General features: G+C 47.4%; 1 protein-coding gene across 2 annotated transcripts in view; it reads left to right on the top strand.

The window, feature by feature from the left end:
- WDR90 (WD repeat domain 90) overlaps window positions 1–15,163 on the top strand; it is a 1,426,420-nt gene that overhangs the window by 811,587 nt on the left and 599,670 nt on the right. For both annotated transcript variants that reach the window (XM_085628141.1, XM_085628142.1), the window contains exon 31: window positions 1,286–1,407. In XM_085628141.1, the coding sequence (XP_085484267.1) occupies window positions 1,286–1,407 (122 nt within the window). The remainder of the gene's footprint in view (window positions 1–1,285; window positions 1,408–15,163) is intronic.

Here is a 15,163-nt window from a genome sequence, read left to right on the forward strand (position 1 = left end):
GTTAAAATCAATGGTCAGTGTAGGACCCCAGGGATAGGAGAGTCTGACTCACTAAGAATAACCACTGCCTCCACTCAAGCTTCCAATGGAGGGAAGAATTTCTCATTGCCTAAGAAAGTAGCAGATCATTATTTTGGACAAATGAGTATTGGACGTAGTTACATTTAGTCATACTCTGGAATTTGTAGAAAAACTATAATGTCAATTTAACCTCTGTTTTTTTTTCAGTGAATTTCAAGTAATTTTTTTTTAAACATAAAGTAAGATTTTATTCCCATACATAACTTTTCCAATGACTCGCTGCTTGAGGTGGTCCACAAAGCCTGGCATTTAGCCAGACCCTGCGCTCAACCACCCTCACCTGGCCAAACCCCCCCCCCCTCTCTCGGTCCCACAGGAGTGAGGCAGCTGGCCAAAAGAAAGCCCTTTTGGCTGATTGATTTGCTTTACTTTATTAAGTTACATCCCTACGGTACTCCCGCAAGCTTTATGCAAACCTAACTGTCTAGATAGCTATACATTGTGAACCTTAATTTCTCTAAAACTACTGAATAGATTTACATTTAATCACAAAAATCATGCTTGCCTGGTAAAGATATAGCTTCCTTCCAAATTCGATGAAATTCTGTTCAGCTATTTTGGCTGTAGAGCTGTTTAAAAATCCCTATGGATATTGCATAGAAAAATTCAGTTTTAACACCCTCTAATCTTGGCCCCCGCTTGACGGATCACCCCGAAACTTTCCAGGACAGCCCTGAGGTGGATGAACTTCTTTTTTTTAAAAGGTTCATGAAGATTTGTCAAACTATGCCTACACCCCCGGGTGTTCATCAATGTGTGTTTATGTAACAAAAGCATTTAACAAGCTAGAACATTTGACCGTTAAGAAAGCCTCTGATGGGACCATCTGAGCGTCTGGCCTGTGAGTTTGGGTCGTTTATAATGAGGTGAATAGGATGCAAAGGTGTTTGTAATTTTAAATGTTATTGAGAGTAAAAGTACTTCTATATTAACATAGTTTATGCAGGGTTCCCAACTTGACACTTGGGAATCATTCAAGCATGTGAATGTATATTAGAGGCCGTGTTAGAGAACCAGAATAACTGGTAAGTAACTCTGATCCTTCCTTGTTAAGTGGTGTTAGGTAGTAAAGAGAGAGGTACGTGTTGGGAGGTGAAGACAAGACATGGACAGTACACAGGTGTGGATTATCTGTAGACTTCTTTATGATTACTATGAAGTTTAATTGCCACAATCATTTGCTTCCACTCTCAATACCATGAAGGTTTCTTTGCTTACACCTGTGGCTGTGTGGTTGTGGTCGAAGATCTACACTCCGGATCACAGAAGCACTGGTTTGGACATCCTGAAGAGATCTCCACATTGGCAGTGGCAAATGATGCTCAGGTAGCAGCAGTTTCTTTACTGTATTTCTTACTTGTCATATATGAAGAACAATTATATGCATTATAATTAGACTCCCAGGTTTATGGTATTTGTTTTTTGACACTTCTTTGTGGGTTTTTTCTTATTTATTTTTGGAAAATTTCATCTCTGGTTATCCATATTTATTTCAAAGTTTTTGAAAAAATTAAACCCAAACTAATATACTTCTACATCTACTTAACCAATAAATATACACTATTACTTAAATACCTGACAGATTTTAATGTTGTGAAACCCATAGATGATAGCTCAGTACTATCATATAAAAACATACATATTTTACTTCCTTACTTTTCGATCCACCCAGCTATTGTCCCAACAGTCGTGACTGACCGCATTTAAAAACACTCACAAAATAACCTTATTTCCCTTTTTATCCAGATTTTGGAATAAATAAAGAGAGGAAAATAGATGGGGTTCTCTATATTTTTCTGTAAAAATTGGGAAAAAAAATTGATAGCTGTTACCCTGAATTATATACTAACCACTATCATGATTTCAATAGTGCTTACTGTCACAATGCTTCCTTTTTAACACTTTATATATAAAAGGTTTACTATTGGAAAATTTAATTCTGCACCTTTTAGTGACCATGGGGTGGATAAAAAGCTAAGTTGGCCCTGCCAGAGTTCACGATTGTGATATGCCCATTGTACAAAGAAGACGGAGACAAATGCTTAATTAACTGAGGCAGTTTGCTGGCTATATTTGTAACTATTTTCATATGAAAAGCAAAATTTTAAAATGTCATTATAGAACTCTAAATACAATTAAAAATGGGCTACAAGAACTGAAAAGATACCTAATACTTAATAAACAGTGCATTCTGTTCGCAATTAATATGGTCTCATTGTAGCATCTTTCTTCTACTACAGTTTAAGTGTTACTATATTTTAATTTCAATTCATATATATTTGCATAAAGTGACAGCAGAAAGACAACCAGTTTCATCTATGCTATCCATTTCCATTACAGAACCTATAGATAATATTTACCCTTAATTTTAGGATTTATAAATAGTTTGTTTTGTTTGATTCCAGCAATTCTAAATATGCTGTGCTGCATTGCCATATATATCATTTAGATTGATAATCATTTGTGAAGATTCCTCACTTGATGTGCCTCAGGCACCAGACTGGATTTGGAAAATGTTTGAAACTGTTTTATCTATTGGATGTATTGGGTCCATACTAACACCATGACATCTGTGATGTTAGTTTCTCTTTTTGATGCCCCACAGATGCACAGATCCAGCACTCCTGTAGATTACTACAGTTTTTGAATCAGATGTTCTCGAACTTTTTTCCTCCCAAAATTATTTGATGGAAGCGTGTCCCCACCCCAAGACTAGGGTTTTAATTACTGTAAGAAATGGAAAAGGCAGGTGTCTGTGCCCTTCCCTCATTCCATCAGCATTTGGTGTTTGGAGTGGGCCACAACTCTTCCTCTTCAGCGAGTATCTAGCTCTGCACTAGGCCTACTTGTTAAAGAAAAGCTGCATTATTTGGGTTGAATCTTGCCTGGTAAAGACTTCAGTATCTAAGTCACAGTGTAAAGTTGAGTCAAAATCCCTTTAAAACCGGAGGCCTCCATGGAAATGGATTTCTTACACCACAGGAATAATAAACATAATAAACACAGAAAAAGAGAGAGATTGCATTCCTCTTTTAAAAGACATTCAGGTTCTAAAGCAGAGCTCATTCTCCAAAGTCACCTTTCTCCATTTCCAGATTTTACAAATTCTTCATCTGAACCTGTGCCTTTCTAGGAGAAATTACAGCCTGACCTTACTTTTCCATACTCAGCTGCTAGACCTGCTCATGGGGCCTTTTTTATGGTGGAATTTTTAGATTGTCTCTGATAGGTCTCTAGGAGCTACCATGGTGGATTTCAATGCTGACAGCTTTAGTTGGAATTCATGACTCTATGTGAAAAACAAATTAAAAAAATTATGATGTTAGAGATGACTGTCATGTTCATGATGTCGCAGTCTGTCCTCACTGGTGATGTTGGGAATAATGCCACCATTGCCCATACCAAAGACATTTATGACTGATGCTATCTTAAACGGTACTAAAGGTGCTGGTGATGGACGGAGTATCAGAACCAATCAAACACTCACACCCAGTCAACAGATCTGGGTTTGATCCATCACCGTTCTTTAGCCCACTCTGCCACCCCAGTTCAGACATGGCCATATGCAAATCAGTCTGACCCTGTGCCTCATGGGAACAGTCCAGCCCGAACTGCCAAGCCATGCCTTCCCTGGACCGGAAACAAGCTTCCTAGGACCGGTTTCTGGCATTTCAGCCGTCTTCAGCCAGGCTTGCTTGAATCCAGTGGCAAAGTGAGCAAGGGACTCAACGTCTGAGCATACCCTGCCAACTTATGGCGAACAAAGCGGTACTAAAGGGGCTGGTGATGGACGGAGTATCAGAACCAATCAAACACTCACACCCAGTCAACAGATCTGGGTTTGATCCATCACCGTTCTTTAGCCCACTCTGCCACCCCAGTTCAGACATGGCCATATGCAAATCAGTCTGACCCTGTGCCTCATGGGAACAGTCCAGCCCGAACTGCCAAGCCATGCCTTCCCTGGACCGGAAACAAGCTTCCTAGGACCGGTTTCTGGCATTTCAGCCGTCTTCAGCCAGGCTTGCTTGAATCCAGTGGCAAAGTGAGCAAGGGACTCAACGTCTGAGCATACCCTGCCAACTTATGGCGAACAAAGCGGTACTAAAGGGGCTGGTGATGGACGGAGTATCAGAACCAATCAAACACTCACACCCAGTCAACAGATCTGGGTTTGATCCATCACCGTTCTTTAGCCCACTCTGCCACCCCAGTTCAGACATGGCCATATGCAAATCAGTCTGACCCTGTGCCTCATGGGAACAGTCCAGCCCGAACTGCCAAGCCATGCCTTCCCTGGACCGGAAACAAGCTTCCTAGGACCGGTTTCTGGCATTTCAGCCGTCTTCAGCCAGGCTTGCTTGAATCCAGTGGCAAAGTGAGCAAGGGACTCAACGTCTGAGCATACCCTGCCAACTTATGGCGAACAAAGCGGTACTAAAGGGGCTGGTGATGGACGGAGTATCAGAACCAATCAAACACTCACACCCAGTCAACAGATCTGGGTTTGATCCATCACCGTTCTTTAGCCCACTCTGCCACCCCAGTTCAGACATGGCCATATGCAAATCAGTCTGACCCTGTGCCTCATGGGAACAGTCCAGCCCGAACTGCCAAGCCATGCCTTCCCTGGACCGGAAACAAGCTTCCTAGGACCGGTTTCTGGCATTTCAGCCGTCTTCAGCCAGGCTTGCTTGAATCCAGTGGCAAAGTGAGCAAGGGACTCAACATCTGAGCATACCCTGCCAAATTATGGCGAACAAAGCGGTACTAAAGGGGCTGGTGATGGACGGAGTATCAGAACCAATCAAACACTCACACCCAGTCAACAGATCTGGGTTTGATCCATCACCGTTCTTTAGCCCACTCTGCCACCCCAGTTCAGACATGGCCATATGCAAATCAGTCTGACCCTGTGCCTCATGGGAACAGTCCAGCCCGAACTGCCAAGCCATGCCTTCCCTGGACCGGAAACAAGCTTCCTAGGACCGGTTTCTGGCATTTCAGCCGTCTTCAGCCAGGCTTGCTTGAATCCAGTGGCAAAGTGAGCAAGGGACTCAACGTCTGAGCATACCCTGCCAACTTATGGCGAACAAAGCGGTACTAAAGGGGCTGGTGATGGACGGAGTATCAGAACCAATCAAACACTCACACCCAGTCAACAGATCTGGGTTTGATCCATCACCGTTCTTTAGCCCACTCTGCCACCCCAGTTCAGACATGGCCATATGCAAATCAGTCTGACCCTGTGCCTCATGGGAACAGTCCAGCCCGAACTGCCAAGCCATGCCTTCCCTGGACCGGAAACAAGCTTCCTAGGACCGGTTTCTGGCATTTCAGCCGTCTTCAGCCAGGCTTGCTTGAATCCAGTGGCAAAGTGAGCAAGGGACTCAACGTCTGAGCATACCCTGCCAACTTATGGCGAACAAAGCGGTACTAAAGGGGCTGGTGATGGACGGAGTATCAGAACCAATCAAACACTCACACCCAGTCAACAGATCTGGGTTTGATCCATCACCGTTCTTTAGCCCACTCTGCCACCCCAGTTCAGACATGGCCATATGCAAATCAGTCTGACCCTGTGCCTCATGGGAACATTCCAGCCCGAACTGCCAAGCCATGCCTTCCCTGGACCGGAAACAAGCTTCCTAGGACCGGTTTCTGGCATTTCAGCCGTCTTCAGCCAGGCTTGCTTGAATCCAGTGGCAAAGTGAGCAAGGGACTCAACGTCTGAGCATACCCTGCCAACTTATGGCGAACAAAGCGGTACTAAAGGGGCTGGTGATGGACGGAGTATCAGAACCAATCAAACACTCACACCCAGTCAACAGATCCGGGTTTGATCCATCACCGTTCTTTAGCCCACTCTGCCACCCCAGTTCAGACATGGCCATATGCAAATCAGTCTGACCCTGTGCCTCATGGGAACAGTCCAGCCCGAACTGCCAAGCGGTGATGGATCAAACCCGGATCTGTTGACTGGGTGTGAGTGTTTGATTGGTTCTGATGCTCCGTCCATCACCACCCCCTTTTGTACCGCTTTGTTCGCCATAAGTTGGCAGGGTATGCTCAGACGTGAGTCCCTTGCTCACTTTGCCACTGGATTCAAGCAAGCCTGGCTGAAGACGGCTGAAATGCCAGAAACCGGTCCTAGGAAGCTTGTTTCCGATCCAGGGAAGGCATGGCTTGGCAGTTCGGGCTGGAATATTCCCATGAGGCACAGGGTCAGACTGATTTGCATATGGCCATGTCTCAACTGGGGTGGCAGAGTGGGCTAAAGAACGGTGATGGATCAAACCCGGATCTGTTGACTGGGTGTGAGTGTTTGATTGGTTCTGATGCTCCGTCCATCACCACCCCCTTTTGTACAGCTTTGTTCGCCATAAGTTGGCAGGGTATGCTCAGACGTGAGTCCCTTGCTCACTTTGCCACTGGATTCAAGCAAGCCTGGCTGAAGACGGCTGAAATGCCAGAAACCGGTCCTAGGAAGCTTGTTTCCGATCCAGGGAAGGCATGGCTTGGCAGTTCGGGCTGGAATGTTCCCATGAGGCACAGGGTCAGACTGATTTGCATATGGCCATGTCTCAACTGGGGTGGCAGAGTGGGCTAAAGAACGGTGATGGATCAAACCCGGATCTGTTGACTGGGTGTGAGTGTTTGATTGGTTCTGATGCTCCGTCCATCACCACCCCCTTTTGTACCGCTTTGTTCGCCATAAGTTGGCAGGGTATGCTCAGACGTGAGTCCCTTGCTCACTTTGCCACTGGATTCAAGCAAGCCTGGCTGAAGACGGCTGAAATGCCAGAAACCGGTCCTAGGAAGCTTGTTTCCGATCCAGGGAAGGCATGGCTTGGCAGTTCGGGCTGGAATGTTCCCATGAGGCACAGGGTCAGACTGATTTGCATATGGCCATGTCTCAACTGGGGTGGCAGAGTGGGCTAAAGAACGGTGATGGATCAAACCCGGATCTGTTGACTGGGTGTGAGTGTTTGATTGGTTCTGATGCTCCGTCCATCACCACCCCCTTTTGTACCGCTTTGTTCGCCTTAAGTTGGCAGGGTATGCTCAGACGTGAGTCCCTTGCTCACTATGCCACTGGATTCAAGCAAGCCTGGCTGAAGACGGCTGAAATGCCAGAAACCGGTCCTAGGAAGCTTGTTTCCGATCCAGGGAAGGCATGGCTTGGCAGTTCGGGCTGGAATGTTCCCATGAGGCACAGGGTCAGACTGATTTGCATATGGCCATGTCTCAACTGGGGTGGCAGAGTGGGCTAAAGAACGGTGATGGATCAAACCCGGATCTGTTGACTGGGTGTGAGTGTTTGATTGGTTCTGATGCTCCGTCCATCACCACCCCCTTTTGTACCGCTTTGTTCGCCATAAGTTGGCAGGGTATGCTCAGACGTGAGTCCCTTGCTCACTTTGCCACTGGATTCAAGCAAGCCTGGCTGAAGACGGCTGAAATGCCAGAAACCGGTCCTAGGAAGCTTGTTTCCGATCCAGGGAAGGCATGGCTTGGCAGTTCGGGCTGGAATGTTCCCATGAGGCACAGGGTCAGACTGATTTGCATATGGCCATGTCTCAACTGGGGTGGCAGAGTGGGCTAAAGAACGGTGATGGATCAAACCCGGATCTGTTGACTGGGTGTGAGTGTTTGATTGGTTCTGATGCTCCGTCCATCACCACCCCCTTTTGTACCGCTTTGTTCGCCATAAGTTGGCAGGGTATGCTCAGATGTGAGTCCCTTGCTCACTTTGCCACTGGATTCAAGCAAGCCTGGCTGAAGACGGCTGAAATGCCAGAAACCGGTCCTAGGAAGCTTGTTTCCGATCCAGGGAAGGCATGGCTTGGCAGTTCGGGCTGGAATGTTCCCATGAGGCACAGGGTCAGACTGATTTGCATATGGCCATGTCAGAACTGGGGTGGCAGAGTGGGCTAAAGAACGGTGATGGATCAAACCCGGATCTGTTGACTGGGTGTGAGTGTTTGATTGGTTCTGATGCTCCGTCCATCACCACCCCCTTTTGTACCGCTTTGATGCTATCTTAAAGGCAGACAGATAAACCAGTGGTCGAGCACATACAGGTTTTTCCAGAAGTGCCTTATTTGGAAACCCGTTTTTGTTCAGATTTGGATTTGAATGTTTAAAACCCTATCAGTTCTCAGGCACCCAGTGGAATAGGTAACCCTCACTCTTTAGTAGCTTAAGCGGGGGCTGCCACTGAGCCTAATAAGCTGGTGAACTGGATCCACATAAACAATATTTAGTTGTTTATGGTCCTCTTATTTTTCAGAAAATTGCTAATGAATCGCACTACTAGTAGATACTACGAGAGCGAGTTGTGGCCTTTCAGCTGTCATGCACTGCAAAGGAAACCCATAAGGAAAAATAAATAAATATGGGAAAACGCAGAGAGAGGAATGCATAGGAAAACAATGAGAATGAAAGAGAAAGATATTAAAAAGAAAACATAAGCATGAGAGAAAACAAATGGGTAGATTGAAAGGGGAATAAGAACCGAAGGATAATGGAAGCATGACGGGTAGAAAGGAAAGTAAAAGGATAAATGGAAGCAAGGTGAAAGGAAGTATTAAAGGGTGAAAGAATGACTGGATGGGCATGTGAAAGAAGTGAATAATAAAAGGGTGAACGTTAGCATGGAAGAGTGAAAGGATTGGCTAATAAAAATGTGAGTGGATGGAATGGTGGAAGAATAGACTGATGGAGAAGAGCGAATGGATGGTTAACAAGAATGATGGATGCATGGACATATTGGTGACTGAAAAGGTGGATGGATGGATGGATGGGTGTCTGGTTGGGGCAATGGGTGGGTAGATGGAAATGTGAATGGGTGGACAGATGGATGAGTAGATGGAGATGTAAATGGATGGATGGATGGATGGATAGAAGGAAGGAGGGTGAAATGAACTCTTATAAAGAGGGTTGCATTTGCTCGCTTTGCACGTTCTGTCAGATTAGAGGCATGTTTCAAGGGGGGGGGGGGTTATTTTAATTTTATGGCTACTGTCTTTCAGGCAGATTCAGAATTATCTCCACCCAGACATAGGTAAGTGCTGCCTCCTGGTCCACTGGAGTCTAGTGTCCTAAAGGAAAGGAAGGTGGAGCCTACATAAAAGTTAGTGACTACGCCAAGGACAATGGCTGAGGACAAAGTCAACCTGTTAAGGCTCCTAAGATAGATCTCATACTTCAAGGAAAATAGCTAGCAGAAAAGAAATTGCCTCTGATGAAAAAGGTAATGAATAGTTTCATGTCCTATTTGGCTCTAACTCGGGTACTCTGGAAGAATTACCCAATAAAGACTATGGTTATATGAGTGAAGCAGAGAATTTACTCCCTTTGAAATATTCAGATGAGGGATTACGTTTAGATTTGCATTATGCGATTGGCCTTGATACCTTACAGTTGCAGTGCATGGGGTCACTTGTCTATGAACAATTAGAAACTTTCTTTACTGTTACTGCAAAAGGTCAGGCATCAGATATTCTGCTTTATTCTGAACAACAGAAATCATATCTGTTACAGAAGCAGTCACTTGAACAAGTTCTATCTTCCATTGAGGTCTTCAACTCTGCAGAAAGATAAGCAACAAGAACCCATAGACCAGCCCCACCTTTTTAGTGAGCCCATCTGATGGAAAATAGTTTAATTGTTCATGTGCTCTCATCTTAACTACAACAACATATATATTTTCAACTTTCATCCAAATAGGAAATCCAAGAGACATGAATATCTGTAGCAACACCTTTCCTTCTAGGTTTTAATGTTGAGATCTTGTAGTGTGGTCGGGCTCATGGGAGGATTGCTCTGATGCCTTGTAGGAGGTAGCTTCTCCGGCTTTTTCTACACAGACTTGCTTGCATGAGGTCCAGCACCTTTCTCAAAGGATTTATTTGACCAAAAGGTTTACCATTCATTAGGAAGGTTTAAGCAGGGCTGCTGCTTATGCTTTATGTTCGGTGTCCCCTGCTTTAAACCTTTTGTCAAAGCCATTTTTAGAACTAAGTAAAGCACACACACATTTCTGATGGATACATCTGCCAATGGGTTCCTCACCTTGTGAATATCCCCTGCGCCAGCAACATTCGAAAACTTTTGTAGCTCTCCACGCCGACGAGGCCGACGTCACAGAAGCACGGCTCCACACGCGGCTCCGCTGACATCACTGGATCCATAAGAGGATCTCGTCGGCGTGATGACGACAGTTCCCTTTTTTCCGCGCCGTCGACGCTAACGGTTTTCTGGGACTCTCCGTAGCTTTGGCTAGTTACTTTGTGTTTCTGCTAGTGTTTCTACTTTCTTCTTGCTTCTTGTTCCAAGATGTCGACGAAGAAGTCTGGATTCAAGCCGTGTACGGAGTGCGGTAAGCACATGTCCATCACGGGTCCACACGAGGACTGTGTCTGGTGCCTGTTGTCAGATCACGACGTCGAGGGATGCTCTTGCTGCCGCAAGATGAATCCAAAGGCCTTAAAAGAAAGAGAAGCTAAGTTATTTATAGCGAGGATGAAAAAAGAGAAGAGAGGTCGAAGACGATCGAGGCCAAGGTCGCGGTCGGGGTCGAAGTCGACGTTGGGTCATGCTTCTAAGTCCAAGATGCATAAAAAGAAGAAGAGGCATTGCTCTCGACGCCGTTCGGATAAGGAGACGGCTCCGAGATCGACTTCGCCTACTCCTTGACGTCGAAAGGACTATGTTTCTGCTCCTGTGTCAAATCCTGCTTCTCCTGTTTGCCTGACCTCGCCTGCGGCTTCACCGGAACACTCTCTGGCTCCGGCTCCATCACCAATGCCGACGCATTCTCCGGCTCCAGTTGAAGAAGCTCCGGCTCCAGATGAGTCTTCAACTCCGCTGGCTCCACTGTCAGCGCCGATTGGCCCGAGTCCGGTAATGCCTCAATCTGAGCCTTACTCCCTCTTTCCAGGCCCGGGACAAGACCCATCGCATTATTTAAATGCTATGTATCGCGTCTTTACGAGAGCGATGTACCCCTCTGGAGCACCTTCGGGTCCCATGGGTCCAATGGCCTTTAATCTGGGGGTTCCTCAAGCCTACGCTCAGGCTCCATTTATGCCATTTTTCCTAGCGACGCCGTCTTGGCATTTCCTGGCGCCGAGGACGTCAACGCCGCTCCCATCTTCTCTGGCTCCAGCTCGACCTCGTTCGACTCCGGCTGCTCCTCCGGATCCGTGTTCGACTCCGGCTCCGTCGGAGTCGGTTGTGGCGCCGCCGACGCCGGTCCTGAGGATTAGGTCCAGGCGAGAAGCACAGAGTTTTGGAGGAGCAAAGGTACCAGGTGGAAGAGATGGAACAGGGTGAGCTTATGGAGTCAGATGACTTGTTTGAGGAATTTAAGGAGGCGAGGGGCCTTGATTTGTCACCAGAATGGGAGATTACTCCTCCAACTGATACTCCCTCTAAAGATGTGGCTCCTTACCACACGGTCATTAGGAAAGCAGCGGAGCTTTTGGATTTACAGCTGCCAACTGCTGAAATTAAACCTAATATCCTTACTGAGGTTCTACATTCTCCTTCCACCGTGGTAGAGCCTTTACTTCCATTTAATGAGGCCATCACTGAACCAGTCATGGAGGTATGGCGTAAGCCCTTTTCAGCTCCTGCAGTTTCTAAGACTGTAGCTAGAAGGTACAGTGCGGCTCCAGGAGATGCAGACTTTCTTACTTCCCATCCTTCTCCGGGAAGTCTGGTGGTTCAGGCTGCCTGCTCAAAGAGGTCTTCCAGGGCCTTTCCACAGGTTCCTAGTGACAAGGACTCTAAAAAGCTCGACCAATCGTTGAAGAAAGTTTTCTCCTCGGCGAGTATGGCCTTAAAGTCAACAAATGCCACCTGTCTCTTGGGCCGTTATATCCACGCTCTCATGAATTCTGCTAAACAGCTGGCTCCTAAGTTATCTGAGGAGGACAGGCAGAACTTTAATGAAGTCCTGTCAGACACTCAGGCGGCTGCGCGTCAGGTTATCCAGAGTGGCCTAAACACTGTGGACTCTGTTGCCAGGATTATGGGCTCCTCGGTCGCCACAAGTAGGAGTGCTTGGCTGAAATCTTCGGAGTTCTCCCCTGATGTGCAGGCAACGCTTCTGGACCTGCCTTTTGATGGTTCTGGGCTGTTTGGGGAAAAAGGCGGATGCGGCATTGGAAAGGTTCAAGGACAGCAAAGCCACGGCCAAATCTCTGGGTCTGAAGGCACAGCCTAGAGGTTCTTCTTATATGAGATACAGAGGTTTTGGGAGGTCGCCCTTTCGGACTTACAAGCAGCCTCAGCAGCAGCAGCAACAGCAGCAGCCAAATACCCTGTATAAGAGCTACAGGGGCAGGATCAGGGGTCGTGCTCGAGGTCGACAGCTCTCCTCCTCCTCTTACTCCCTCCCTCACACCACTGCAAAGCAGCCCTAGATCCACCATTCTGGATCATGTTGGTCCTGTGGGGGGTCGGCTTTCCCATTTTCTACAAGATTGGGAATCGGTCACTACAGACCTTTGGGTTCTAGATCTTGTAGAAAATGGGTACGCTCTTCCCTTTCGGGAATTCCCTCCGAATTACCCTCCTTGCCAAGGTGCTTGCTCGGAGGACCACCTTCTTCTCCTGCAGGAGGAAGTCCTTACATTACTAAAAAAAGGTGCGATAGAGGTGGTTCCAGAGCAGGAGAGGGGTCAGGGATGCTACTCTCGGTATTTCCTGATTCCGAAGAAGGATGGCAGGCTACGTCCAATTACTGGACCTCAGGATCTTGAACCTTTTTCTGAAGCAGGAGAAGTTCAAGATGCTCACCCTTGCGCAGGTTCTTCAAGCGCTGCAACAGGAGGACTGGATGGTGTCGATCTATTTGCAGGATGCGTATTACCACATCCCCATCTTGAAGTCGCACAGGAAGTATCTCCATTTTACGGTAGGGTCGCAACATTATCAGTTTGCGTTTGGTCTTACTACTGCACCTCGAGTCTTCACCAAGCCCATGTCAGAAGATCGGGGATTCCAGTTTTTCCCTATCTGGATGACTGGCTAATCAAAGCAGAGTCGCCGGAGAAGGTGCTTCATCATCTGCAGGTTACAACCCAGCTGTTGTACAAATTGGGTTTCTCGATAAACGTGCCCAAATCTCACCTAGTGCCCTCTCAGCGCAACCTGTTCATAGAAGCGGTACTGGACACTACTGTGTGTCGGGCATTCCCTCCTCCTCAAAGAATTCTCGACATACAGGAAATCATTCCCTTGTTTTACAATGGAGCGGTCGTTCCAGTCCTGAAGGTCCTTCGTCTGCTCGGTCTGTTTGCTTCCTGCATTCTGTTGGTCAACCTTGCACGCTGGCACATGAGGGTGCTCCAGTGGTGCCTCCGCAGGCAGTGGTATCAGCGCAACGGAGATCTCAGGGAGTCAGTCAGGATCTCCAGAGAAGCTGCAGCGGATCTGTCTTGGTGGAGCGTGGAGGGCAATCTGTCTCACGGAAAGCCCTTCTATCTACCTCCATCGGTGGCCACAGTAATAACAGATGAATCCACTTTAGGGTGGGGTGTGCATCTGGGGGATCTGGAGATCAAGGGTCTTTGGTCTCCAGAGGAAAGGTTGCTTCACATCAACCTTTTGGAGTTACGGGCGATACGTTTGGCACTCAAGGCCTTCCTCCCTTCCCTTCGCGGTCAGTCTGTTCAAGTCCTGACGGACAACACGACCGCGATGTGGTATGTCAACAAGCAGGGAGCAGTGGGGTCGCATTGTCTCTGCAGAGAGGCTCTGCGTCTCTGGTCCTGGGTTCAGGATCATCAGATTTGTCTGATGGCAAATCATCTGGCCGGGGTTCTGAACGTGCGTGCAGACAGTCTGTCGGTTGTTCTCTGCCGACCACAAGTGGAAGCTCCATCCAGAGGTGGTTTGTCATGTCTTCCGGACGTGGGGAACTCCTCGTGTGGACCTGTTTGCCACTCACGAGAATGCTCACTGCCCGTCATTCTGCAGTCACCAGTATCTCATGCAGGGAGCATTGGGGGACGCGTTTCAGTTGAGATGGGACTCACATCTCCTTTACGTGTTTCCTCCCATACCCTTGATTCCTCGGGTTCTGAGGAAGATTCGCCAAGACCGGGCCCAAGTCATATTGATCGCCCCGGATTGGCCAAGAAGGGTGTGGTATACAGATCTTCTCCACCTCTCCTCGTGCCCTCCGCTCCGTCTCCCTCTGAGGGCAGACCTCCTCTCGCAGTCGGAGGGGCAGGTACTACACCCCCACCTCCAGAGCTTACACCTTCATGCCTGGAGATTGAACGGGGCAACCTGAATTATTTTTCTCTCCTGCCTGACGTGGTAGATGTAATATTGTCTGCCAGACGTCATTCCACCAAATCTATCTATTCCTATAGGTGGTCTAAATTTGTTCTTTGGTGCGGAGAGAAGTCTATTGACCCTTTGAGGGCTCGATTATGCAACATCCTTCAGTTTGCTCTTTCTCTTGCTCAGCAGGGCTTTGCTGTAGCTACTGTAAAGGGATATTTATCGGCTTTGTCGGCTTTCCTTTGCTTGCCGGATCAGGCGTCCTTGTTTAAGTCACCTATTGTATTGCGGTTCATTAAGGGCCTTACCAACAAATTTCCGCCTACTCCCTTTATTGTGCCTCAGTGGGACTTAAATCTTGTCTTAACTTACTTGATGGGTTCTCCCTTCGAGCCCTTGCACAAGTGTCCCTTAAGGCTGTTGTCTTTCAAAACAGGTTTTCTCATTGCCATTACCTCGGCAAGGAGGGTAAGCGAGCTTCAAGCTCTAAGTTCGAAACCCCGTTCTTGACCATTCATGCTGACAGAATGGTACTCAGGACCAGGGCTGCTTTTCTGCCTAAGGTGGTAACTCCTTTCCATCTGGGGCAGTCCATTACCCTTTCTACCACCTATCCTCCCCCTCACCCTTCCAAGGAGGAGGAGCAGCTTCACCGGTTGGACCCTAAGAGGGCGTGAGCTTTTATCTCGATAGGACTAAAGACTTTCGAGTGGATGACCAGCTGTTCGTGGGCTTAGTTGGCTGCAGGAAAGGCAGAGCGGTGCAGAAGCGCACCCTT

Source organism: Triturus cristatus, chromosome 10, assembly GCF_964204655.1.
Source record: "Triturus cristatus chromosome 10, aTriCri1.1, whole genome shotgun sequence".
In the NCBI taxonomy this organism is placed as follows: domain Eukaryota; kingdom Metazoa; phylum Chordata; class Amphibia; order Caudata; family Salamandridae; genus Triturus; species Triturus cristatus.